Source organism: Amblyomma maculatum, chromosome 1 (assembly GCF_055883805.1).
Source record: "Amblyomma maculatum isolate TAMU_Amacu chromosome 1, ASM5588380v1, whole genome shotgun sequence".
Classification (NCBI taxonomy): domain Eukaryota; kingdom Metazoa; phylum Arthropoda; class Arachnida; order Ixodida; family Ixodidae; genus Amblyomma; species Amblyomma maculatum.
The window spans coordinates 212,244,987-212,259,413 of NC_139344.1; the positions used below are offsets into that span (position 1 = coordinate 212,244,987).

A 14,427-nucleotide genomic window follows, 5' to 3' on the forward strand; every position below is an offset into this window, starting at 1 on the left:
TTTTCCACCGAATCCTGTCGGCCAATGTATGCGGACATCTTGCGACGTCTCCCAACTGATTCCACACAATTACTGCCACCCGACCAAGGCTCACTGTATTCAGCCCACCCCGAGCCGTACATCGACAACCGCCGACCACCCCAGCGAAAGGCAGACCTGTGGCGTGCCCCAAATCGGCAGCGCCTGTGCTTCCACTGCGGAGAAGCTGGTCACCTGTATCGACAGTGCCCATATCGACAACTGGGACTGAAGGGTTTCCCCATCGACATGCGTAGCCCTCCTTTAGGCCAACGACCCCGGGATGTTGAGGACTACGTAGCCCAGCAGCGCATGGCGCCAACTTTTAGACGACAGTCACGATCTCCGTCTCCACGCCGACTATCCTCGCAGCCCAGCTCCTCAGGGATGGCGCAGCGACGGTCGTCTAGTCCGAGCCGGGAAAACTAAAGACAGCGACCTCAGGGGGCGAGGCCGCTTCAAATCGACGCGACGAAGACCCCCCGACAACGCGACCTGTGAGTGACCGCGACTTGACGGCCCCGACGACAGTTCGTACACGTACAGATAGACTCTCGCTGGATATACTCGTGCTCCTCGACGGCTATAAGTTTAGCGCATTGGTAGACACTGGTGCTGATTTTTCGATTTTAAGCGGGAAGCTAGCGGCGCTTCTAAAGAAAGTGATGACGCCATGGTCTTGCACGCAGATTCGAACCGCTGGCGGACATGTCGTAACTCCGAGCGGTCAGTGCACGGCGAGAGTCCAAATTCGCAACTCCACGTTTGTTGTCAGCTGCCTTGTGATACCTGACTGCTCCCGCGACTGTATCCTTGGTGTCGATTTTCTCCGGGAATATGGGGCCATTATCGATCTCCGGAAGCGCACCGTGACCTTTTCGACCGAGAAACCTGATGATACTGACACCGCAGACCGCCAAAGCTGTGCCCCTCTTCGAATTTCTGCCGAGAGCGTTTCTATTCCGCCACGTTCTAGTGTTTTTGTGACTGTTAACTGCGATGAACTACGTGACGGAACGGCGGTCGCTGAGGGCAACCAGTCCCTTTTGCTCACCCACGGCGTCACCTCGGCGCGGAGTCTCATCCATCTGCGTAACGGCCGATCTAAGCTCCTGGTGACTAACTTCACGAACGAACCCCGCCATCTTTTCCGCGCTACTGCAATCGCATTCGCCGATGCCTTAGCGGACGTTTCTGACGTTCGGAGAAGTTGAAAATGTGCGCCCATCCCTTGATCGTCTGGATATTAGTACAGATCTCTCGGAAACACAGCAGCACGATCTGCGTTCTCTCCTTCTCAAATACAGTTTCGCGACGTCATCGAAAATTCGGCAAACGCCTCTTGTGAAGTACCGCATAATTACACCCGACGATGCCCGCCCTATACGCCAGCAGCCGTACCGCATCTCAACGACGGAACGCGAAGCGATTCAGACACAGGTTCAGGAGATGCTTCGTGATGGTGTCATCCAACCCTCCAACAGTCCGTGGTCGTCCCCTGTCGTGCTGGTGAAAAAAAAGGACGGTACCCTTCGCTTCTGTGTTGATTATCGAAAGTTGAACGACATCACTAAAAAAGACTTCTACCCGCTGCCCCGTATCGGCGATTCACTCGACAAGCTTCGCCGTGCCCAGTACTTCTACTCCATTGACTTGAAGAGCGGGTACTGGCAGATTGAGGTCGATGAGCGGGACCGCGAAAAAACAGCTTTTGTCACACCAGATGGACTGTATGAGTTTAAAGTGCTGCCATTCGGCCTATGTTCAGCGCCAGCTACGTTTCAGCGCATGGTGGACACCGTTCTCGCCGGCCTCAAATGGCAGATCTGTTTAGTTCATCTCGATGACGTTGTCGTGTTCTCTGAAACCTTTGGAGAACACCTCGAACGCCTTCGCGCAGTATTAGATGCCCTCCGGTCAGCTGACTTGACGCTCAAGCCCGAGAAGTGCCACTTTGGCTGCAAAGAGTTGAAGTTTCTTGGTCATCTTGTGAGTGACCAGGCGTTAGGCCAGACCCCGACAAAACTGCCGCTGTCGCCAAATTTCCCGTTCCTGCCACGAAGAGGAGTTTAAAACGTTTCCTGGGTTTGTGTGCGTACTACCGCCGCTTCATCGCCGACTTTTCCAAGATAGCCGCACCCCTGACCCGCCTCACGCGGGATGATACACAGTTCGTGTGGGCCGCCGGGCAACAGGAGGCTTTTGCGGAGCTGCGCAGACGACTGCAAACTACTCCTGTTCTTGCGCACTTTGATGAAGAGGCTGCCACCGAAGTCCACACCGACGCCAGCAACATCGGCCTTGGCGCTGTACTCGTACAACAGCAAGCTGGCGTGGAAAGGGTCATTGCGTATGGCAGCCGCACGCTCTCCCGCGCTGAAACAAATTATTCCACTACGGAAAAGGAATGCCTCGCGGTTGTGTGGGCAACTATGAAATTTAGGCCTTACCTCTATGGCCGTGTGTTTAAAGTCGTTACTGACCACCATTCTTTGTGTTGGCTGGCCAATCTCCGTGACCCATCAGGGCGCCTAGCACGATGGAGCCTTCGCCTCCAAGAATTTGATTACTCCATTGTGCACAAATCTGGTCAGAAGCACGAAGATGCTGACGCGCTCTCCCGGGCACCCGTCGGATTTGTCGATAACGTCACGGATGACAGAGGTTTTCTTGGACTAGTGAATGCCTCAGACATAATGACCCGACAGCGAGCTGACACAGAACTTCGACCTGTCATTGACCACCTGGAGGGTCGCACTGCTGACGTCTCCCGTCAGTTTGGAAGGCACCTGTCTGCATTCTGTCTTCGGAATGGCGTTTTATTCAAGAAAAACTCCAGCACTGTTGATCGAGCGCACCTCCTTGTCGTGCCGGCCGACCTTCGCTACGATATCCTTTTGGCTTGCCACGATGAGCCCACCTCCGGCCACTTGGGCTTTGCACGCACACTCGCTCGAGTTCGTCAAGCCTATTATTGGCCTAAACTTTCTGACGCCGTCCATCGCTACGTCGGAGGCTGCCGCGAGTGTCAACGTCGAAAGGTGCCTCCTCTCAAGCCCGCGGGTTTACTCCAACCGATTATTCCACCTCGCACGCCGTTTGACCAAGTCGGCATCGACCTACCGGGCCCATTTCCGCTGTCATCGATGGGTAACAAATGGATTATAGTCGCGACCGACTATCTCACACGTTATGCGGAAACCAAGGCAGTGCAGCGGGGCACATCAATTGAGATCGCCCAATTCTTTATGCAGCAAATCATGTTGCGTCATGGTGCACCGTCCCTAGTCTTAACCGATCGAGGAACCGCGTTTACGGCACAGCTCATGCACGACGTGCTCGAGCTTAGTCATACCAGCCACCGAAAAACTACTGCATATCACCCGCAGACGAATGGCCTCACGGAGAGACTCAACAAAACCATCGCCGACATGATCGCAATGTACATAGACTCGCAGCACAAAAACTGGGATGAAATTCTCCCCTACATCACATATGCCTACAACACAGCCACCCAAGAGACGACGCGTTTTATACCATTTCGCCTAGTCTACGGACGTGACGTTCAGACGATGTTGGATGCCATGCTTCCGAGCTGCACAGATGATCATCCACTCACGCCAGACGCCGAGCAGTTTGCTCAGTGCGCTGAGGAAGCACGTCAACTTGCCCGCATTCACATTTAACAACAGCAGGGCACGGATGCACGCCGCTACAACCTCCGTCATCGACACGTGGCATACCATCCTGGAGAGAAAGTTTGGGTGTGGACCCCGGTGCGTCGGCCCGGCTTGTGTGATAAATTGATTTCCCGTTACTTCGGACCTTATGAAGTTCTGCGCCGAGTCACGAAAGCGACTTACGAAGTTCTTCCAGTGGGTACTGTGCAGCCCTCGCGTCGGCAATCACGCTCCGAGGTGGTGCACGTTGTCCGCATGAAGCCCTATTTCACGCGGTAGTGCGCTATGCGCTTGTTTCGTTGTCGCGCAGGACACCTTACCCCGCCTCCGTTATCTATGCTGTCCATGTGCTGGTCTTTCTTTTCGCTTACATTGGCCATCGTTCGCGCTCCGTCCCTTATTTCTTTTTTAAGAGGGGGAGTAATGCCACCTGGTGTCCCCATGTTCTTGCTGCGCCTGGAAGAAGAGGACACTGAAGTTGACTCTCGCGTGCTGTGCGCCGAACTTTGCCTGCTGGTACAGCTTCGTACCGTCGTTTTTAGTCAAGTCTAGCCCTGTTGTCCGTGACAACATATATATATATATATATATATATATATATATATATATATATATATATATATATATATATATATATATATATATATATATATATATATATATATATATATATGTGAAGGCAAGAAGCCAATAGTCGGCGAGGCCAAGGAAAGCGTTGGAGATTGTACTTTGTCTTTTATTTTTAATGTTTACTTAGATAATCACAGAAATTAGTAATGTAATCTGTTTAGGGGAAAGATAATTAAACACAAAGTAGAAGAAAAAACAACGTGCCGACGGTGGGAACCGAACCCACGATCTCCGAATATCGCGTCCGGTGCTCTTCCAACTGAGCTAAATCGGCCGCTGTCCCCCCTGCTACTTGCTTGGGTATTTATGTTGTCTGTATACGAACCTTGAGAGTGTTCACCAGCGACACCCTCAACCATAGCGGCGGACGTGGTACGTCCTTTGTTACCGCCAGCGTCACGTAGAACGTGATCAAGAGCGAGGGCGAAAGCTGTGCTAGAACCCTCTTACGCTACCTATGGCTTCAAGACGGCCAGAACCGAGACCCCCGGAAGCTACAAGCAGATCAATTAAGGGGAAATGAGGGTGCTCGTTATAATACATGAAGGAAAGAAGAATATATATATATATATATATATATATATATATATATATATATATATATATATATATATATGGTTTGGTTTGTGGAATTTAACGTCCGAAAGCGGTAGTGGAGAACTCCGGAAATTTCGACCATTTGGGGTTTGGGGTACTTTAACGTGCACTGACATCGCACAGCATACGGACGCCACTCCGTTTCGCCTCTACCGAAACGCAGCCGCCGAGGGCGCCTTAGCCGCAGCGCCACCTTGGCTGGGCGATATATATATATATATATATATATATATATATATTGCTACATTAGAAGAAGCTCGTGAGTTTTGGTGAAGACGACGTGCAAGCAGTGTCGGTTAAAGCCCGGTTAACGCTGCTGTGTTTCTGTGTGCTGTGTGCGGAGTCATCTTGGACTAATCTCTTGGCCTTACCTTGCCACGTATCATCTTGGTGGAGGTGACTCAAGATCCCCGTGCGCTCAGAACAGAATATAAGAGCAAAATAGCACAGAAAAGCTGGATTTGCGCAGTTGCCGCCACCTATCTGGGTTCCCAACGACGTCAGGAACGACCACTATGACCTCCGAGACATCCCCTACCATCGCAGCAACATCGGCTCAGCCAGTGGTACTCACGAAGATCCGCCACCCTCCCATCTTTAATGGCGAAGACATGCCGGACGTCGACGACTGGGTAGATGAGTACGAGTGCTGCAGCAGAAACAACCACTGGGACGCGACCATTATGCTGACGAACATAATCTTCTATTTGGCGGGAACAGCTCGGACGTGGTTCCAAAATCACAAGCAAGAGCTAGTGACCTGGGAAATCTGTAAACAAAAGCTACAGGACTTGTTCGGAAAGCCGATTGGGCGGGCTCGCGCAGCAAAAACAGAACTTTCCACTCGCACCCAATCCCCCACAGAGTCCTACCTTGCCTATATTCAAGACGTCCTTTCGTTGTGACGCAAGGTGAACAGCTCCATGCCAAAAGGTGACAAGATAGGGCATATCCTCAAGGGTATAGCGGATGATGCGTTCAACATCCTCTTCTGTACGGATTGCGCTACCGTCGACTCGGTACTTCAAGTCTGTCGAAACTTCGAGCAGGCTAAACAACGCCGTATCGTACATCGCTTTGACCGCCTTCCAAACACGGCGGCTACATCATCTTGCGCTGACCTGCCGCCTTTGGAACAGCCTTCTCATCCAGCGAACATCACTCGGATCATCCGGAGAGAACTCGAGGCCTTGGCTCCTGCACCACTCACGTCTCCGCCGCCCGACACTATGGCCATGATACAGGCCGTTGTTCGCCAAGAACTCGCCAACGTCGGCATCTCCACCAGCCCCGTGCCGCCACCGTCACCAACACACCCTGTTCCTGTAGTGGCTGCTGCTACTGCGAGCCAGGCTTTCCCACGTCGCTACCTTAGCCGCAATCCTGCAGAGTGGCGCTCCGCAGACGACAGGCCAATTTGCTTCACTTGCTGTCGCGCCGGCCATACATCTCGTTATTGCCGTAGCCGTACCTTCTTCGCCCCTCGCTCTTATTACAACGCCGACCGTCAATACTACAATGGAACTCGACGCTTCCATGCCCAACTAGAGGAGCCCCGCCCCGCCTATGATGGACCTGGACATTATCGTCCTCAAACAGATCAACCTCGCAACGAAACCGTCCCCACTGCCCGTCGCACCAGCCGATCTCCATCCCCACTGACTCGTCGATCCCGCTCACCGGTCCTTCCTCGCAGCTCCTCCCCACCATACGCCGGCACCTACTCGGGAAACTAGCGAGTGCAGCGCCCGGGAGTGACGCTGCATTACCGACCCGGACTGTCAACTCGGAACCGACCCCCAATCCCAAACGTAACCTCATTGACATTCTTGTGGACGGAGTCTCCATTTCTGCCCTTATTGACACTGGAGCCCATATTTCAGTCCTTAGTTCGTCGTTCCGCCAGCGCCTCAAAAAAGTTTTTACGCCCGCTAACACCTCTACAGTTCGTGCTGCCGATGGAAACACTGCTACCATCATCGGAATGTGCACTGCGCGCGTCAGCATCGCCGGCCATCACGTCCCTGTGCTCTTCGCTGTCCTTACTACTTGTCCTCAAGACGTGATTTTAGGCCTAGACTTTTTAACAGCCCATTAGCTCTCATTGACTATGCCTCCGGACTTCTGCGCCTAGCCCTGCCCCATTGTGTTCACGACCCTACTGCTGACCAATCCCAGCCTCGCCTCCACTCCAGTACATTTACGCGCCTACCTCCCGAGGTGGCAGTATATGTGCCCATGTCACCTTTTCCTTCAGTTCCTGACGGCGACTACGTTGCCAACCCCACCGCTGACATCACTCTACAGCGCAACATCGTCCTACCTCATGACATTGTACACGTCGAGAATAACCTCACCAACATTCCCGTACTCAACTTCAGCATGTCTTCGCAAGTTCTCCCGGAGGGCATTTTCCTTGCCGAGCTGTCACCTTTGTCCAGCTTTACTATTTCTGCAGTGCTGTCCGACCTTCACGCCGAGGTACCTGCACAACCTGTCCCGTCACATAGTCCTGAGGACCTCATCTCAGCAATGGTTGCCTTTGATCTGCGTCCCGAATATGCAAGCGCCCTTGCCGGCCTTTTGCGGTCATACAGCGATATTTTTGAATTCGGTCACGGATCCCTGGGCCAAACATCCGTCGTCACACATCGCATCGATACTGGAGATGCCCGCCCTATTAACAGATGGCCTTACAGAGTTGCTCTTTCCGAACGCCGGATCATTCAGGAAGAAGTGGAGAAAATGTTGGCCAGCAACATTACTGAGCCGTCGAGCAGCCCCTGGGCGTCTCCGGTAGTACTCGTTAAAAAGAAAGACAACAGCTGGAGGTTTTGCTTAGATTATCTCCACCTAAATAAGATAACCAAGAAAAACGTGTACCCTCTTCCAAGGATCGATGACGCCCTCGACTGCCTGCATGGTGCCAACTACTTCTCCATCGATCTCCGTTCTGGATATTGGCAGATCTCTGTTGACGAAAGAGATCGTGAAAAGACGGCTTTTGTCACCCCAGATGGCCTCTACCAATTCAAGGTGATGCCTTTCGGATTATGTAATGCCCTTGCGACCTTCGAGCGCATGATGGACTCTTTACTACGCGGGTTGAAATGGACCACATGTCTGTGCTATCTCGATGACGCCATCGTATTTTCATCGACCTTTGAGGGCCACCTCCATCACGTTTCGGCTATTATTGGCGTCTTCCGACGAGCTGGCCTTCAACTGAACTCCAAGAAGTGTAGCTTTGGTCGCCGGGAACTCAAGGTCCTAGGACACTTGGTCAACACCCATGGCATCCAGCCGGACCCCGACAAAATTCGCGCTGTAAGTGATTTTCCTATACCGAAATCTAGCAGCGACGTGCGTAGCTTCCTCGGACTTTGCTCATATTTCCGGCGATTTGTACCAAACTTCGCGGAAATCGCCCGTCCACTCACGCAGCTTCTGAAAAAAGGGGTCTCCTTTTCCTGGGGCCACGAACAATTGGCCGCCTTCGTCGCTCTTATTGCCCACCTCACCGGTCCGCCAGTGTCGGCTCACTTCAATCCTTCAGCGCCCACAGAAGTACGCACCGATGCAAGTGGTCATGGAATTGGTGCCGTTCTCGCACAACGTCAGCTCGGGTCCCCTCGCGTCATCGCCTATGCCAGCCGACTCCTCTCTGCTGCCGAACAGAATTATTCCATCACTGAACGTGAGTGCTTAGCCCTAGTTTGGGCCATTACGAAGTTCCGCCCTTACTTGTATGGGCGGCCATTCACAGTAGTCACTGACCACAACGCATTATGCTGGCTTTCCAGACTCAAAGACCCTACTGGCCGCCTTGGACGTTGGGCCTTGCGCCTTCAGGAGTGCAATTTTTCAGTACTTTATAGGTCTGGCCAGTTGCATCGAAATGCCGATTGCCTGTCCCGTCATCCAGTCGACCCGCGAAGCCAACTTGAATGTGACAATGACGCTTGCGTGCTATTTCTGACTTTTCTAACATTCGCCGGGAGCAACGCCAGGACCCTCAGGTTCGCGAAATTATAAATCGCCTCAGCGCCGATCGCCATGACCCTTTCCTTCGTTTGTTTGTGCTCCACGACGGCACCTTATACCGGCACAATATGCGACCTGATGGCCCCGACCTTCTACTAGTAGTCCCTCAGCACCTACGCACAACCTTCCTTGAACAGCTTCACGACGTTCCCACAGCAGGTCATCTAGGCGTCTCTCGCACATACGACAGTGTGCGCCGTCGGTTCTTTTGGCCGGGCCGGGCCGCGCAGTCCGCCGCTACGTGGCGGCTTGTGACCGCTGTCAACGCCGGAAAAAGCCATCAGTTTTACCAGCTGGACTACTGCAGCCGATCGACATCCCCATAGACCCATTTTCTCGAGTGGGTCTGGATCTTCTAGGACCTTTTCCACTGTCCGCATCGGGGAACAAATGGATTGCGGTGGCCACTGATTACACCACACGTTACGCGGTCACACGAGCAATACCAACCAGTTGTGCAACTGATGTCGCTGCTTTCCTCCTCAACGACGTTATACTCGTCCACGGAGCTCCCCGCCAACTGCTCACCGACCGTGGCCGTTGTTTTCTTGCGCGTATAGTCGACGAGATCCTACGATTATGCAACGGTCGTCATTCTTTCACGACTGCCTACCATCCACAGACGAACGGGCTAACTGAACGCCTTAACTGACATGCTGTCTATGTACGTTTCTGATGACCTCCGCGACTGGGACATAACACTGCCATTTGTGACATTCGCATACAATTCGTCACGTCACGACACTACCGGCTACTCCCCTTTCTATCTTCTATGCGGCAGTGAACCTCTGCTTCCTTTTGACAGCCTGCTCCCTTCGGCCGCCACTGCCAGCTCATATGCTCGTGACGCCATAGCCCGAGCTGATGCTGCCCGCGTTGTTGCTCGCAACCGACTCGCAGCCTCCCAGCACTCACAGAAACGTCGCTATGATTCCTGTCATCGCAATACACAGTATTCTTGCGGCTCTCTCGTGCTGCTTTGGACCCCAGTTCGCCGCGTTGGCCTATCGGAAAAACTTTTGCCCCGTTATACAGGACCCTATCGCATTCTACGACAAGTGGCTCCAGTGACATATGAAATTGAGCCCTTGTACCCCGCAACGCATACCTCTACACCACGCACCGAGACGGTCCATGTTGCACGCCTCAAGCCCTACTACACGGACCCTGGTTTGGACGCTAGTACGCACCGGGACGGTGCTTTTCAGCTGGCGGGGTAGTGCTACATTAGGCGGTGCATGCACTGGCATCTGCATAAGGACGGAAGAAGAAGAAGCTCGTGAATTTTGGTGAAGACGACGTGCGAGCAGTGTCGGTTAATGCCCGGTTAACGCTACTGTGTTTCTGCGTGCTGTGTGCGGAGTCATCTTGGACTAATCTCTTGGCCTTACCTTGCCACGTATCAATATCACATTAATCTCCTATAATCCCGGTCTAAAGGCCCACAGGAGGTTCGCTGGCACGATTGACCTCGCGACTACGAGTCAGTGACGAGCGAACACTGATGGCCATTTCCACTAATCGGTAACCAGACCACATAAAATTATGCCAATTTAACTGTCGGTCCTTGAAAAAAAAATCAACTCCCTGCAGCTTTTTATTCAAATCAACCCATAATTTCAGACATCATCTGCCTCCAAGGTACGGGAGGCATGCCTTACGTCAAGGGATACCTCGCATATATTTTCGACATTGCACCTAGAATAGCTACACTACTGGCCCCCACACTAATAGCCATATAACACTATCTCTCCGTTCGCGAGATAAATGAGGCCCTCACTGGGATCATCTCGCAAAAAAAGAAGGAAGCACAGCGTGTTCCTTCTAAACATCTACAGTCCTCCGATCAACGCACGGGAAGATTTCAAGCCACAGTTATTGAAGCGCCGCACGTGTAGCGATACAGAACCCCCTAGTTATTATGGGAGATTTTAACGTTGTTCACACGGCATGGGGCTAACATAAGGGCGCCCCGAAGGGAACCAGTTTGTTGCAAGTGGCTGAGCAGCTAAACCTCTGCCTAATGACGGGCACTATGTTCCCCACAAGAATAGGAAACAATGTAAGCATAGACGCCTGCCCATATCTAACGTTCACCAAAAACATAAACCACTGCAAGTGGACTAATCGGGACGAATAAACTCTGGGCAGCGACCACGAACTTCTTACCTTATCCCTAAGACAGCCCGCATGAAGAACAATACTGGCTCTACCGAAATAACGGACTGGAATGAATATAAGCCATCAAGTGACGACTTCACAACAATTGAAAGTTGGGTTCAGAACATAAGATATGAGATCCAAACAACAACAGAACCACAAGAAGTAGGCAGACATCTACATTTATGGGCAATCCAAAAGGTCTAACAAAAGGATGAAAAAGACAAATATTAGATATACATCTACAATGAAAAATAGGGAAGGTTACAGCAGAAGTCAAGGAGTATGCCATAAAGTTCTCGAAGCAAAACTGGGTAGCATTCTGCAACACACTTAAAGGTGCCCTGAGTGCGGGCAAAACATTGACGATTCTAAGAGCCCTCCAAATTCAAATCAGCCCAAAGAAGAACCCTCCATTCTATAACCCACAGAATCACGGGCACGGGCGCAAACTTAATCACAGCCATGTAGAAGAAATACTTTGCAGACGCCTCCCCGGCCAAACATTATGTGAGGACCAACCAAACATTTCCATTGACTCATCCATACCAATGCCACAGGTCTACGCTGCAGCCCTATGTCAACAAGAAACACTGCGCCAGGAGGAGACAAGGTTACCGACGCCATGATCAGGAATTCAAGCACCGACCACTTGAAGGACCTAATCGAATACACCAATGAAGGATTGTGGGAGAAGGGCAGGTCTCGTCAGCTTGCAAACATGCGGACATCATTACTATACTGAAAGGTGCACAGCGATCGGCTATAGGAAGCCTTCATCCAATCTCCTTCACTTCTTGTCTCGTAAAATTGACACGTGACACGCCCCCGCTCTCTCGCGGTACATCTGTGGCCGCTCCGCCTCGTCGTCAGTTAAAACGCGTGAAGCGCACGTAAAATTGCAAATTGTGAATAGGTTTATAGGAGAGGAATGACGCAATATCTGTCACATTTCTCCGTGGGCACCTGAAAGTAGGAGTGAAAGCGGAAAGAGAGAAATAAATGTCGTAGTGGAGGGCTCCGTAGTAATTTCAATCACCCGGGATCTTAACGTGCACTGACATCGCACTACACACGGACGCCTCTCCGTTGAGGCTCCATCGAAAAACAGCCATCGGCGGTCTCTTTCGACAGTTGGGTTCAGTTTCGAACCCTTCCGCAGGCGGCTGCGTTTCAATAGAGGCGCAGCGGACAGGCGTCCCTCTGCAATGCGATGTCAGTACACGTTAAAGATCCCTATCACTGCCACCCGGCTAGCCGAAGTAGTGTGGCCAATTTATTATGCGAGCTCTTTCATTATGCGAATAACTACGGTACTGTACTTATGGTCACCAGTCTTCCCTTTGTTTTTGCACAATAGCATTTCGACTGCTGAGAATTGATTTTCTGGTCAGAACTAGTAAGCTTCTAAAATATATAGGTACCCTCATTTGGGCTTGAAACAGTTTTGGTACTTAAGAAATAGAATTTCTTGTCTTACGGCGTCATAAAGGAAATTTCACATACTCATATATGTAAATACTTAAGGAAGCGTCGCTTGACATGCCGCTATCAGTGAATATTACAGTGGCTAGAGATATGTTACAGTTATGCTCGAGCATATTTTTGTGGTCGCTAGCGAAACGCTACGTTCGTCTTTGCGTTGCAGGCTATTCTTCAGTTACAGATATGTAGATACACAACACGACAGGACAAACTGCAGCGATTGTTAACTCTGTTTGCTAAAGCAGCGACCAAAGGTCGGTGGTAATTATCATTCCGAACTTCTGTCATAATAATGTAGGACACAGGCATTTACATTTAGTCGTCGAAATTTATTTTTTATTTTTGCGTATCAAACACTTCTTCATAATGGAACATCGGCTATCAGAATGCAATGAAAATTTTTGGCTTAATGTTTATTACTTCACAACATGCTTTGAAGCAGTTATTAGCATGACACTTCTCACTTCAGCAACGTACTAAATACATTCACCCTCAATTTTTTTGTTTTGTTTGCACTCTCAGTGGTGAAATCATGTTATATATACTTAAACTTCTAAAATGTATTTTTTTTATAATAGCAAAGACAACTGATGTTGCAGTTTTTGTTCTGGAATCGCAATACAGGACGTTGTGGCCAAGGCTTACCGACGATGTCTATTTCGCAGTGCTCTGTGTTTGGCAAGACAAAATCAGGACGTGGCGGCCTGATGTGTAGCAGCTGCGTTCCATTTGGGCCAAATGCCTCTGAAACAGGAATAATAAGCATGACATTGAAACCATATGCAGTTATGACTCATCAGGTACTTTTTTTTTCCTCTGATGCCGACTTTCGTTTGAACACGCTTATAGCAATAATGGTCGCCTTAAACGAAGGCATTGCTAGAACGTAAGAAAATAGTGATTCGTCATGCGATTTCCATTTCAGGAACAGACATTTGTGGGCATAGTTTGTGGTGCTTCGGTACGATTATCCAGAAGTCTGGATGAAATACCGGTTGTTTCTCACCTGTGTACTCCTCATGGGTAAATCGCCTGTTTCGCTTTCTAGGGTTTTGAGGCTGCAAGACGACGGCAAACGATCGTTTTCTCTGAACTCCCGGGGGCTGAAAGATAAAGATGGCGAGAGGTACTGCTATTAAGCCGCGCCTCGGGCCGTCAGCCGTAACATATTATAAAGTAGGTAAACAATATTATGAGTGCGTTTGACGCTACAGGTTACCGTGAACCAGTGATGTAGAGGGGTTTCTCTTGTAGTTCTGTTGAGACTATTACCGTTTCAGATTTCCCTACGAGCAAGCTATATACTGATCATTGACATAAATGAGTCAATTTAGAGAACCCTGCTGATACTGTGCACACGACTGACTGCGGCTGACTCGCGCTCACTTACCCTGACATTGAGGTTGACTTTAACTTCGTCGGCTTCGCCGCTGTTGGCGCGCGCCTTCACGTGAATCTCCTTGGTTCCGGTGGCAAGGGGCACCACTGGAAATATGGCGGTGCGGCCATGTCCCGGTGGAATCTCCAGAATCCGTACCGCGGACGGTTTTCCAAGCTTGACCCCAGAGCAGACGTCGTTGGTTCCGAGCAGGATCACTTTAGCCTGAAAGCAGCGTAATAGAGGCCACACTTTATCTATGGTAATTTTTCTGACACAAACTTCATGCCCTTTGCGATTTGCTTTTCTTCTGAATTTGAACTCTTGAATTTTGGGAATCAATAAAGATAATTGCGAAACAAGGGGAAAATAAGTGAATTCACGCAAAATGCTTAACTACTTGCTGTTATTGCGGAAGTTACTAATGTAGCGAAA

The 14,427-nt window shown here is 50.6% G+C and overlaps 1 protein-coding gene across 1 annotated transcript in view; it reads right to left on the reverse strand.

The window, feature by feature from the left end:
• The window catches only part of LOC146205538 (A.superbus venom factor 1-like), a 107,550-nt gene that overhangs the window by 46,845 nt on the left and 46,278 nt on the right, over positions 1 to 14,427 (reverse strand). Inside the window, 3 exon segments of the mRNA XM_084607403.1 lie at positions 13,260 to 13,358; positions 13,621 to 13,717; positions 14,005 to 14,217. Of these exon segments, the coding sequence (XP_084463529.1) occupies positions 13,260 to 13,358; positions 13,621 to 13,717; positions 14,005 to 14,217 (409 nt within the window).